The 12,929-nt window shown below is 36.5% G+C and overlaps 1 protein-coding gene across 1 annotated transcript in view; it reads left to right on the plus strand.

Annotated features, from left to right (window-relative positions):
* Window positions 1-2,944: 2,944 nt before the first annotated feature.
* Window positions 2,945-12,929, plus strand: part of LOC126979891 (tripartite motif-containing protein 45) — a 36,278-nt gene continuing 26,293 nt past the window's right edge. Inside the window, exon 1 of the mRNA XM_050829469.1 lies at window positions 2,945-3,344. Coding sequence (XP_050685426.1) covers window positions 3,014-3,344 — 331 coding nt within the window. The 5' untranslated portion in view covers window positions 2,945-3,013. The remainder of the gene's footprint in view (window positions 3,345-12,929) is intronic.

Genomic DNA, 12,929 nt, shown 5'->3' on the forward strand with positions numbered 1-12,929 from the left:
CCAAACGATTCTGAATTTTTACCTGTTATGATGCTGCAGATTAGCTCACAAGGAATTAATGGTTGCGTCTGTCTAGACAGAACTAATGTAACAGGAAAACAGAACATAACTAGTTATACGTTTAAATTGAGTAGGTAGTTATATCATACGTTTTAGCACGTAGTTAGGTACTTATGTACTGTATTTTTATTTATTTATAACGTCACATGTCTTGTTGACCATATTTCCACTGTTTTGTAGCTCTATGGGAGTCAGAGTAACTTTGTTTAAACTAGTTTAAAGTCTGAGGAGATGGATTAGAAAATTGAAATATTCGTGTCAATGATGTAGGTACTTAGGTACTAACATCTTTTTCTGCATGAGCATAAATTCATATTTCTGCATTCTAATCTAACAACATCCGCCCATGCGATCTCAATTGAACACTTCTAGCATTTTCAATGCATAAAAACATAATTTTAAAGGTACATACCTAAGCGTTCTGATGATTCTAATCTACAAAAATATATATCTACTTTTGACACTGATTGGATAACGTCCTCCTTTTAAGTAGTATAAAAATATTGTATGAGAGTTTGTCAAGCTATATTATTATTACTTTTTTGTGGCATTAGGTAAGTTATTTACTAGCCGAATACATCTTACCTCCTTGGAGCGCGCGACTGAGTAAGAAGAAGGTTCAGTGCGAGACGCTTGTAGGTAGGAATGATGATGGTTGTTCGTTGCTTTTTTTATGGAAGAGAGGACAAACGAGCGTACCGGTTACCTGATGTTAATCACAAGTTATCAATGTTAAGTGATCACCACCACCCAAATTCTACTGCAACACCAGAGGAATCACAAGAGCGTTGTGATTCTAATGACTTTAAAAAAGTGTACGCACTAGTTTGGAAGGTACCCATGTCGTATCCTCCTGGAAAAACCGCACAAGGACGCTCATTAAGCAACTTGGTTGTACGACGTAGAAAGTTCCTTTAAAATCACACTGTGGACGGACAAATGGTGGGGATGACATCCTGATTTGTGGCTTGTCGTGCAAAGGTGGAATTCGGCAGCAGGAATCAAGTCAAACAGCTCTTTGAAACACTACCCTTGATAAATACGGTAGAAGAAATACAATGAAGCAACGAGCAGCTCTGTGTTGCACGCGGTCAAATGGTTACTGTTCACACCACTTTGCTCGGATAGTTGAGTCTCTTGGAACTAGAAAAATACTCTATCTAGTGCACTTTTCGAAATGTTTTTGCACATAGGCACTAGAAAATACTTATAAGTAAGATTTTTCTTTTAGACATTTTACAAATCACAAAATGTTATTAAATTTAATACGTTTCACCAGAATTATTACAAATTTGTTTATAGAAGACAAGACTAGATTCGGTATCCTAAAGATGCCTCGTGTAGGGGCGAAACACTTGTCGAATTTGTGTAAGACATAACTAAGCAAAATTAACCAGAAGAAAAAAATTCAGGTATTTATTTATATTATCCAAATTTATATCAATGTATAATTTTTATGTGTGTAGCTAACATCAAATCGAATAGACTTACGTAGAATTTTAATACTTTTTCTCTAAGATAATTTATTGTTCTACATAAAGCCTCTTGCTGTTAGGTTTTATCGACGTGTTCAAAACTGTCACATTCTATCTATACGTATATATATTATCTAACGGCCGTTTTCAATAACCTATCAATCCTTAGTTTAACTTACTAGAGGTAGACATATCTATACTTTTACACTTAACTACTTTTCAATAACCTATACATTACGGAAGTGTCTATCTATTGTTGAGAGGGCGAATAGTCTACTAGAGATAGGAAGTCACATACTATGTTCTTACTTGCATTTCAATATCAGTTTCAACGTACTCTCCGATTGACGTTGCTAACACTGGTAACGTCATTAGTTATTTGTCAATATCGGTCGGTTACTCGGCGCGCGGCCAAATAACCTTTCGAAAATAAGTAGCTTTCTAATAAATATTTAATACATAGTTAGATGCATACAGTAACATACGTTTCAAAAGGGAAGAAGATCTCCGTCGTAATTAACAGATAGATAGCACTTGTCCTTGATTGAAAGCTGTTTGAAAGCGGCCGTTTCCAATAACTTATCTATCCTTAGTTTAACTTACTAGAGGTAGACAAATCTATCATTTCTAAGCTTACTTACATTTGAATAACCTATCGAGAGATAGCATTGGACTATCACTTACCGCCGTTCCCAATATACTATCTACAGATAGAGATAAATTAATACCTTCTACTGTCAGTAATTAGCTGTCATTCTTATCGCCTTATATTGGGACGCGTGAATTGCAATTTCCATACAAACTTCTATCGCTGGTAAGCTATACGTCCTCCCATTGACAGACAGCGTGTACGGATAAGATGAGTTATCTTCGATAAGTTTATTGGGACATAAAAGTCAACGATAGTTACGATTTTTATCTTAAGTAGGCCACAACCGGGGATAGACTGAATATTGGGAACGGCCGTAATAGTATCAAAATATTAGACATAACTATGGATAGATAGGATCTTGTAACTAACGGTGATAGCAATCTATCCGTAACTAGAGATACGTTATTGAAAACGGCCGTAAATGGTGATAGCAATCTATCTGTAATTAGAGCTAGTTGTTTAAAACAGCCTTTTCATTGAAAAGTCACCTATGAGTATTATACTTATTGGAATATTATGTATGATATAAGTACCTATCTCTTATTTTACAAAACATTTTGCGCGACAAATTCACACAAACTCGTACATAGAGCAGCTTTTTACCAATGGCTTTTAAAACTACAACTTCTTCACAACTTTATATGTTCCTTTATTAAATTTAGTTCGCCTTGAGAAATCGGTTCAATTCAATAGGGCTTCACCTATGCATCATTCAGCCTCAGCTGTTCGAAATTCAAATCAGTGAGTCCGCTGCGGCCATCATGAATGGACGTTATTTATAACCCACACCGCACTTAATTTAAATGCGCTTTCGCAATGAATTGAAATGGAAATTGATCGTTTGTTGTACATTTTCGGCAGCTTCTCGCGTAAGAAACAAGACAGGCGTAAATCTCTTGAGCAGACTTCGGTGAGCGCTGGTAACAGTCCTATGAAGGTGCCTCGTAATTTACGACCTGACAGTCAGAATTCTCAAGTAGCTCCGAGGACTTCTGCGTATGATGTGCCTCGGGTTGTGGTGAAGGAGTGGGAATGTGGTATCTGTAAGAAGGAGCTGGTAGAGCCAAGGTTGCTAGCGTGCCTCCACAGCTTCTGCACCAGATGTCTGCAGAGCTTGCCGCTGGAAGGAGAGGCTGAGACATGGAGCGATACAGCTGGTAATTACTTATTATTACTGTCTAGATTCTTATAATACCTGTTATACATTTTTCTTAAACAAAAATACATTTTTTTTCGAAAACAGTTCTATTTCAATCAATTTAAGCTTTCTTCACTCTCTCCTAATTTTTTTAAATGAATATAAGGGACAAGATATACGCCCTGCCGGCTGCCCATTACAATGTAGCGCCGCTCAAGATTATTGATAAACCCATAAATCTGAGCGGCACTACAACTGCGCTCGTCACCTTGAGACATAAGATGTAAAGTCTCATTTGCACAGTAATTTCACTAGCTACGGCGCCCTTCAGACCAAAACACAGTAATGCTTACATATTACTGCTTCACGGCAGAAATAGGCGCCAACGTGGTACCCATTATCTAGCCGGACTCCGGTGCAAAGAGGCCTCCCCCAGGTGAAACTCTCTCATAAATTAATATGGAGTTAATGATAACTCCTGGGATGAACCAGCTCGTTAATTATAAATGATGTCAATATGTGAAGACTAGTATTGATAGTCTGACCTAGAGCTTCGTGCTAGAAAAATATCACACAAAACCCTAGTTTTAGGGTTGCCACCCGTACCTACTCTTAAATAGAGTATTGTACTATATACATATATTTCATGTGGTGGACTTAATAATTTATTACACTCGTACAGTACGCCAAAATACTTTTTTTTACATACACTCACTTTTTGGGCATGTGCGTAAACAGGCGAAAACTATATCTACGGTACTTGTTGGTACCCAAAGCCATAAAACTCGCGCGTCTCTGAACACGGGTAGCCCCCAATCTTCACACATCTAAATACAATGTCAATGTGACAATTTTTTGGCAAAAATAACTTTTATTTGCAAATATTTAAAAATAAAATATATGATACTTTTTTTTAATATATACTCTATTTACCCTCTTTGAAGTAAGACATAATTCTTCCAGAAAAAGTTGTCAACCCTACTAGAATTACATAGTAATTCATAGTATTTGTAATTTGTATGCATATAAATGTGTGCAATGTGGAGGTTGCTGTGCTACGTTTAAACACTCGCTGCTCTTGCTGCCTTAAATCGTCAGTTTATTAGTTACCGATAATTGCACACGCATTTTCATTGTTCTTCTTTTTGGCAAGAAGACTCCACCCAGCACAAAACTATCTAGGAGAATGGAGAAGCGTAATGCAAAACGGCCCCGATGACTTAGCACTGCGCTCTTAATGTTTCGTCAAACTTGAAGCGAATTTCTCTTGCCGTCAGGTTTTTTTTTAATGAAAATAAGGACTAGACGAGCAGGACGTTCAGCTGATGGTAATTCATACGCCCTACCCATTACAATGTAGTGCCGCTCAGGATTCTTGAAAAAACCAAAAATTCTGAACTGCACTACGATTGCGCTGGTCACCTTGAGACATATTCAAATTCAAATTCAAATATTTTTATTCAAAATAGGATGTGACATCACTTATTGAAAGTAAAAACTACCACCCATTCCAAAATGAACGCCTCAGACCTGAGAAGAACGGGCGCAAGCTGGCTTTTTATTTTCATCGAAAAAATATGTTAACAAAGTAATATTGTACAATTAAACTGATAGTCATATGATATTTATATGATTACTATCAGTTTATTATATGATGATACTAATAGCCTAAGGGCGTTCACTCCATTCCCAATCTGTGGTATCATTAAGAAAGTCATTTATGTTATAGTAACCACACAAACGTTTTTTAACAATTCTTTTGAATAACGTAATACTTTTAATAATATAATATATAATACATATATGATAGTTTTAATTTTATGTAGTCGTAGTATTGTATAAATAGTTATAAGATTTGTTTTGTTTGAATAATAAATATGATATAATAATTTACATAAGATAAGTCTCATTTGCCCAGTAAAATTACTGGTGAAATCACTAGCTACGGCGCCCTTCAGACCGAGACACACTACTACTTACACACTACTGCTTCACGGCACAAATAGGCGCCGTTGTGGTACCCATCATCTAGCCGACTTCCTGTGCTAAAGAGTCTCCCACTGGTGTCCTCGATTGTCTTGATTCCACAAAGAAAATTAACGAGATAAGGATTTTTCTATAATACACTTGAGATAAATAAAGCTTGGTAATATATTTGCTCTAACACTGTCTTAATAAAACAAAACGTTATAATTTTCTAGAATATATATTTTTTCAAAACTACATTATAATGTAGAACTTTTTTCAAGAAACGAAAAACAGACGATTCAAAATGATCAAATATGATTGCAATGAGTAAAGATCATTTGAATTTGACTTTGACTAAAAGTTCGAACCTTGAACTATAAGCTCTTAAACAGGGCAAGTTTGAGAATAACTCACGTAGCAATGGTTCCGTCTGCACAATTAGGTTCGAACTACAAACTTAGCTATGATAGATAAAGTGGTCATAAAGATATCGACGTTGGAAAGGAAAACAAATGAAATGGATAGCTGACGTTCCTCTACAGAGCGGTTTTCAAGGAACCTTCCACCTGCAACGAAACTATGGAATGAGCTTTCTTGTGCGGTGATTACCTTCAGAAAGAGCGCGTACACTTTTCTAAAAGATCAGCATGTGATGCCTGTGATTCATCTAGTGTTGAAGGTGAGTTTGGGCGGTGGAGATCACTTGATATCAGGTGACCTGTACACGCTGTTTGTCCTCCTCTTAAATAAAAAAAACAAACGGGCACTTTGTTTCGAAAATGGGTTTTGTATACAGTCCGATAGGGTTTTGCATTCCCTATCGATCTGTCAAAAGCCAATTGGAAACACTTTTTGGCGTTCCATTCGCCATCCGCTTCATAATATTCTTGATGAAGCGATGCTAGCGGCGGAACCTTCTGCCAGTCTTATTTGGACCTCGCGCAACACAGATGTAGTCACCGTCACTAGATTTCTTAGGATTGTGTAGTATATCACGGGGACTAGTGAGTGGACTTGTCCAGACTAATACCAGCACCCGAATTCTACCACCGGACATTACCTTCAACCTAACCTCCTTCAAGTCTAGACCATATTGCCATCTCAAATTCAAATATTTTTATGCAAATAGAATATCAGTAAAAAATCACCACCCATTCAAAAAAGTATGCATCAGACCTGAGAAGAACAGGCGTAAGAAACTCAGCGGGCTTCTTTTTTTTTTCATAAAAAATATGGTTACAATGTAATATGGTACACAATTTTTTTTTATATTCTGAGGGCGATCGCTCCACTCCCAATATGCGGTATCATTGAGAAAGGCATTTATGTTATAGTAACCTTTATCACACAAACGTTTTTTAACAATTTTTTAATTTCGTTTACTTAAAACATTTTCTGGGATCATGTTGTAATAGCATATACATTGCCCCACAAAAGACTCACTAACTCGACTTAGTCGAGGAGTAGGCATTATAAGTTTATATCTGTTCCTGGTAGTTCCATTATGGTTATGACAGTTTCTAGCAAATTCACTTATGTGCTTTATAAAGGCCGACAACGCATATCTTGGTCTCTGTTATTGCTCATGTCAATGTACAGCTGGTTTGTTTACTTTCCATCAGAGAAGCCCATTGTCCGTTTGCCCCTCTTATATATAAAAAGTGTGTGTCTTAATTATGGTACTAATTTACGGATGCAAGAAGTTATATTTCTTTGGCGTAACAAAACAAAAATTCCTTAAAATATTTATTCCTCGTGCTATTTACGTTTGTAGAAAAAACAATATTGTAATAAAAAAGTATTAAATACAACTACTGGTTGCGAAACAGAAGTGGCAGTAGGCGGGGCACATAGGTCGACGGACAGATGGCCGTTGGGGCAGTAAAGTCCTAGAATGGCGACTACGTACCGGAAGACGCAGTGTCGGTAGGCCCCCCACAAGATGGACCGACAATCTGGTCGAGATCGCCGGAACTCGTTGCATGAGGGCAGCGCAGGACCGATCGTCATCGTCGTCGGCGATCTTTGGGGGAGGCCTTTGTTCAGCAGTGGACCGGTCTTCCGGCTGAAAACGAAAAAAAAGGACAATCACTTAATGCAAATATATAATAACCGCATAATTTAGATAAATAACATTTATTTAAATACCATTAAATTATTGTAATACAAATAGAACATGTATTGAAATTTATTTGATTCTCGTCGATTGGTTCAGTTGAACTATGAGTTACAAGAGGCTTACGGTAGCTGAAGTATGATACAAATAAGTAACTAACGTCGAATTTTGTATCGGTGTCGGTGTCAGCGCGCGCATCGTTAAAATTCAGTTTTTTTAATTTAACATTTGTACCTAATACAGTCAATTCAAAGTCACTAATATTGGAGTCAATTATATTTGTATAAAAAGCTAAGCTTTTCCAACACATGAAAAGATTAAAACTGTTAACTAGAAATGTGATCCACATTGTTAAATCTTCAAAGTTATTGCCATAATAATTTTAACTAAGTTTCCGCAATTTACGAAGAATTATTAACAGTTCCGTAGTCGGCCTGTTTATATCTCAATGAGACCCTTCTCGAGTTTGGTTACTCAATAAAATATAACTAGTTAGTATCGAGTGTGGAACATCTGGAGGGATCATAAAATATAACCATCTGATAATGGAACATTAAGAAAGTGAACAACAGACTTTATTATGTGTAAATGGGTCACGCTCTTAACAGCCAATGTTCAAAAATATTTGATCTAGAATATTCTCAACGAATAAATTGATGTCGTAATGCGACAGGTGTATTTAATGGTGATATGTGAAAATCGTTGATCTGTCAGATATCTATCACCTTTGTAGAGACATTGAAATTAGATCCTAGACACATTTTTTGCATTGGACTTCGCTTAGGAGCGGTGTTAAGGAAGAGACGAACAGACATTATTCGCCTATGTTGAGATTTTTCATACACAACGGTCTACGAAAGGGTCATTTGCTGCTGCATTAAAAAGGTTTAGCAAATCGGAGAAAGAAAGGTGTTATTGATTCCATAAGGTGGCTATGCAGGGCAAAAATTTTCTCGAAAAATTTGCGGTTGTATCATACCAGACGTAAACATGATGCGCGTGTTTTTTTTAATTTAGAGTATTGTCCGGTGGTGAATTCGGCTTTTAGTATCAACCTGACCAATTTTCTGAGCACTCCACCTGATAGATGGTAAGAGATGCAGAGAGATTCCACGTTTATACGCAACGCAAAAGCAGCCGATCGGAGATGACATGATCGACGGTAATTCCGCTTTTCGTTGTATGTGGTCAAGTAAAAGAAGCTTGTACTGGGTGTGAAGTAGACATTGCGCCTTATACTATTGCAGCTGGCTAGCAGTTAAGTACTATGTCGCCCTACTGACTACACCGAGCTTTTTAAAGGCCAATTTTGCCTACTCTTCCAAACGACCACGGAAATGAACATACTTCGATAAAATATTTAATTATGGACACCAAATATGCCGATACAAGCTGTATCGGATCTGACTCCTTTTCGAATCATTTTTAGAATATTTATTAGATGAAATATATTATTATTTCATTTATTCTATTCCATATTATGTTTGAAGGTTTTCTATTCCATATTATTACATACATTGAATACAATACGGGCCCTACAGTCAAGTCGTTGAGTAAAAGCGAAGCGTCATAGGTAATTTTATCTTCCGTTTATACGAAACAGAAAGAGACAATTTTAAAACACGTTTCTAAGTTATTTCGGTAAGGAATCACTACTAGTGTGAGTCCAAACCACACTTACAAAGAAAATAAGCCAATTAGGGGCAAAGTAGACCACAGATGTGGGGCTTCTCTCCATGACTTCGATTGAATACCTAGAGTCGGGGTCGCCTGCTATTCGCTGTGACTCATTTCAAAAGAGTGGCGCAGTATAATGACGTGTTCACACGGAGCAATATTAGTTGATCAACTACTTTGAACCGTCTCAACAGACGTTAGTTAAAGATAATTTTTACACGCTTTTTACTAGCTTCACCTGTATGTATGTTTGTTTGTTACCGACTCATTTGGGCGCGATTTTGACCCACTTTAAACAGTCAGATTTCGTTCAAACTTCGTAGATTTATCGAGGACCGATGACAGTACATTAATTTAATAAAATTATTCCATTTTTCAATTTGCAAAAAAACAGCAAAAGATTTTTGTTAATAATTTATATAATTTTCATCTATCGTCGATAAGGCCGGATTGGTAATTTTAAATTTCAACCATTATCTTTAACCGATTTATCTAATATTAGAAATTTTCGAATACCAAACAGAGTTTTGTGCTTCTTAGCGTGTTTTTTAGTTTTTTATAAACTATTATATAATTAAATATGGAGAGCTCGTTCGTCGAATTTTAATTATTTACTAGTGACGACCCGCTCGTTTTTCCTGTCTCCTGCCCGTTTATGCATGCCTGGTTAAGCATATGCATTGGTTGATTGGTATTAATTTAGAAAAAATGCATTGTTAAAAAAGCAAGTGAATTTAATGTGAACAAATCAATTTGTTCAAAATGGTAATTTTTGGTATATTCTAGTGGTCAAACCTGATTTTCTTTTCTTTTCTTTTCAAGTTTGAGCCTGAATAACTTTTGATTCCAACCAGCTAGAAACCCAAACTCAAAGATTTAACCTTTCCAAATATACATTATCAGGGTCTGTAACTATTGTGGATGCTGAAGAATAAAATTTCCAAAGGCGTCTATGTACTTTATTTATATATTGATTACTCGCAGTTGCCCGCGACGTCGTCCGCGCATAATTTCTGATTTCCTTTGAGATTATTTTCCTGCTGGAAGGGCAATCAAACTTATCGACAAAAGTCATACCGCTAGTAAAAACCGCACTTCATAGTTCATACCTAAAGAGGTCACAATTTACACCTTTTTTTTTTAAATAAAGAGCTGTCAGTTCTATGTTTTCCAAACTTCCCCGTAAACATCAATTTACACATTCTTATAATATCCACGTAGGTAGGTAAAACTGGTCGTGATAGAAACAATTTCTGAGATGTACACCGGCTGTTTTCTGGCGTGTGTGATTCTGGCTTTATTATTATAATAGGATTATCGAGTAGCATAATTTATTTACTCGAAATTGTTTCTATGTTAAATTGCAATTGGTAATCCGATGGTATGGAAAAAAAATTGACAGCCCTATTTGTTTTAAATTTCCAAAATTCCCTGTGAACAACATTTCTTGTACTTCTTTCGGGTTCAAGAATAATCTGGTGAACTGACTCTGGAGCACGCCATATTCAACTGGCCTTGCAAGAGACAATCATTTCTGAGATCTTTACCGGTTAGTTTCAAAGTTTGGCCCTGTCCTTTATTAATTTTCATCGCGTAGCATAGTTTAACCGTAAATTGCAGACGTTTCAATTCAAATTGGTAATCCGATGGTATCAAGGGAATCCTAGGGATAAAGACTTTTTACCCTTGGTTGACGCTAGTAAAAATGGTGGTTTCGATCACATGTTTAAGCAAGGTCATGACCTGAAGTCTGGTTCCATTGCAAAGTTTAGGTTGCGCATTAAAATAATTGGAGCGCCAACTTTGAGGTATAGGATGTGAGGTGGTATTCCTATTATTATATGCACAGCATCATCAACCTCCAATACAGTGTCTAAAGATTCATATTTTATTTGATCTAACTAAAAAAATATATTACTGTTGGCTGAGTCGTTTCCTGGAGAAAGAATAGCTCTTTCTCTCAGCCATGCAGCGCTATTTACTACAGATTGAACAATATTGGGGTAGATTCTGTCCGTTTAGCTAGTCAGATCTCTCACAACATGACAAAGATTACTGGGAATGTTTATTTTACATCCCTCCTCCAAAATGTTTCCATCACCAATGTCTAGCAACAAATTGGGGAACTCCTCCGCCTTTGAATCATGTTGAAGATACAAACCCATATTTACTTTTAAGGACAAAATATTAATTTTAGGCCATAGAACTGATGACTTAAGGCAAGCCTTCAGTTCATCTGCACGTGTCCCTCGTGAAACAACAGGCAACGTCTGTCTGAAGTCACCAGCCAATAGTACCGTGACGCCGCCCATATGTCGGTTACATTACCTTATATCTTGGAAAGTCCTATTTAGAGCTTCAATGCATTTCTTATGGGCCATAGTACACTCATCCCATACAATAATCTTGGCTTCTCGAAGCACTTGTGCCGTGTTCAGGTTCAGAGGTTATTTGAAATCAGAATGATCTGTCTTGCCTCCACCAAGCACTCCCTCTTCTAAATGACTACGTATAATAATTTTTTTATTTAATAACTTTATCATCGAAAGGCGTAGGTTTCAAAGGTATTTTAATTATATAGGTACCTATATAAAAAATGTGGTATTATCACGGTCGAACTTCATAAGACTTTCATCCAACATTTCAAACCCAATTTCACCCCCTTAGGAGGGTTTTCGTAAAATCTTTTCTTAGCTGATACCTAATCCCTAAAAAGACCTACCAAACTTCAATTTAACAATAATCAAAACTTTCCAAAATAACAGGTAAGGTACAGATTTTCATTATTTATAGCGAGTAACCTAAATTACGATTTTTACGTCTCTAACTTCAAAAACATAGGACTTCATACAACCCCCATTTCACCCCATTTGGGGTGGGGGATTTTCATAGCATCCTTTTTTCTTGCACTTGCCCCCTATAAAGACCCTTTATTTCAAGTTTCAAGTTGAAATAACTATAGTTGCAATTTTTCTATACAAACTTGACCCCCTTAAAAGGAGATTCCCAAAATGACTTACACAGATTTTTATTATTTAAATAGGATTTTCATACAACCTTCGACCCCCCCCCCTTTTTTTTTACCCCCTCACTCCTTTTAGGGAGGAGTCCCAAATCCGTTTCTTAGCTGACACCTACGACCTAGAAAGAACCGACCTTAAAAATTCCAAGTTTGTAGACTTTGTAGTTTTTGAGATTTCGTGATGAGTCAATCATCGGTGGAAATCTCTTACATATATAAAGATATACATATCGTTTTCAAAAGTAATCTTCTGCTGTATTTTTTCAGGCATCACCTGGCATAAAATAAAAAGTCAACCTGTCCATTAGGCGATTACATTAAATAATGCAGTTCAGGATTCATGAAAAATACGAAATTCTTAGTGGCGTCTCAATGGCGCGACATAGATTAAATTAAGTCTCATTAACCCACAAAACATTTCACTAATTACGGCGTCCTTGAAACCGAAACCAGAAACACAATAATGCTTGTAGGTACACTACGGTACTGCTGACAGAATAAATAACGAGTTGCACACTGGGAGTGCCGGCAGTAGTGAAAACTTGAATATTAACAAATAAAGATATATTTGAAAACAAAATTTTATGAAAGAAAGACTCGAACCCACGATCTCTGACGTTCCGTACCGGTGCTCTGCCAACTGAGCTAACCGTTCGAGTGATGTATCGTCATAAAATCTTGTATGCTCTGTTCAACTCGTATGTTGTGGCTTCATCTACAGGATCTACTTTACAATTGATAACCTGCTAAACCACAATATTTGCATATTAGGAAATTAACTTGAGATGTCGCTCTTGTAAATCTAAACAATGTGGTATAAT

This window comes from Leptidea sinapis, chromosome 4 (genome assembly GCF_905404315.1).
Source record: "Leptidea sinapis chromosome 4, ilLepSina1.1, whole genome shotgun sequence".
In the NCBI taxonomy this organism is placed as follows: Eukaryota; Metazoa; Arthropoda; class Insecta; order Lepidoptera; family Pieridae; genus Leptidea; species Leptidea sinapis.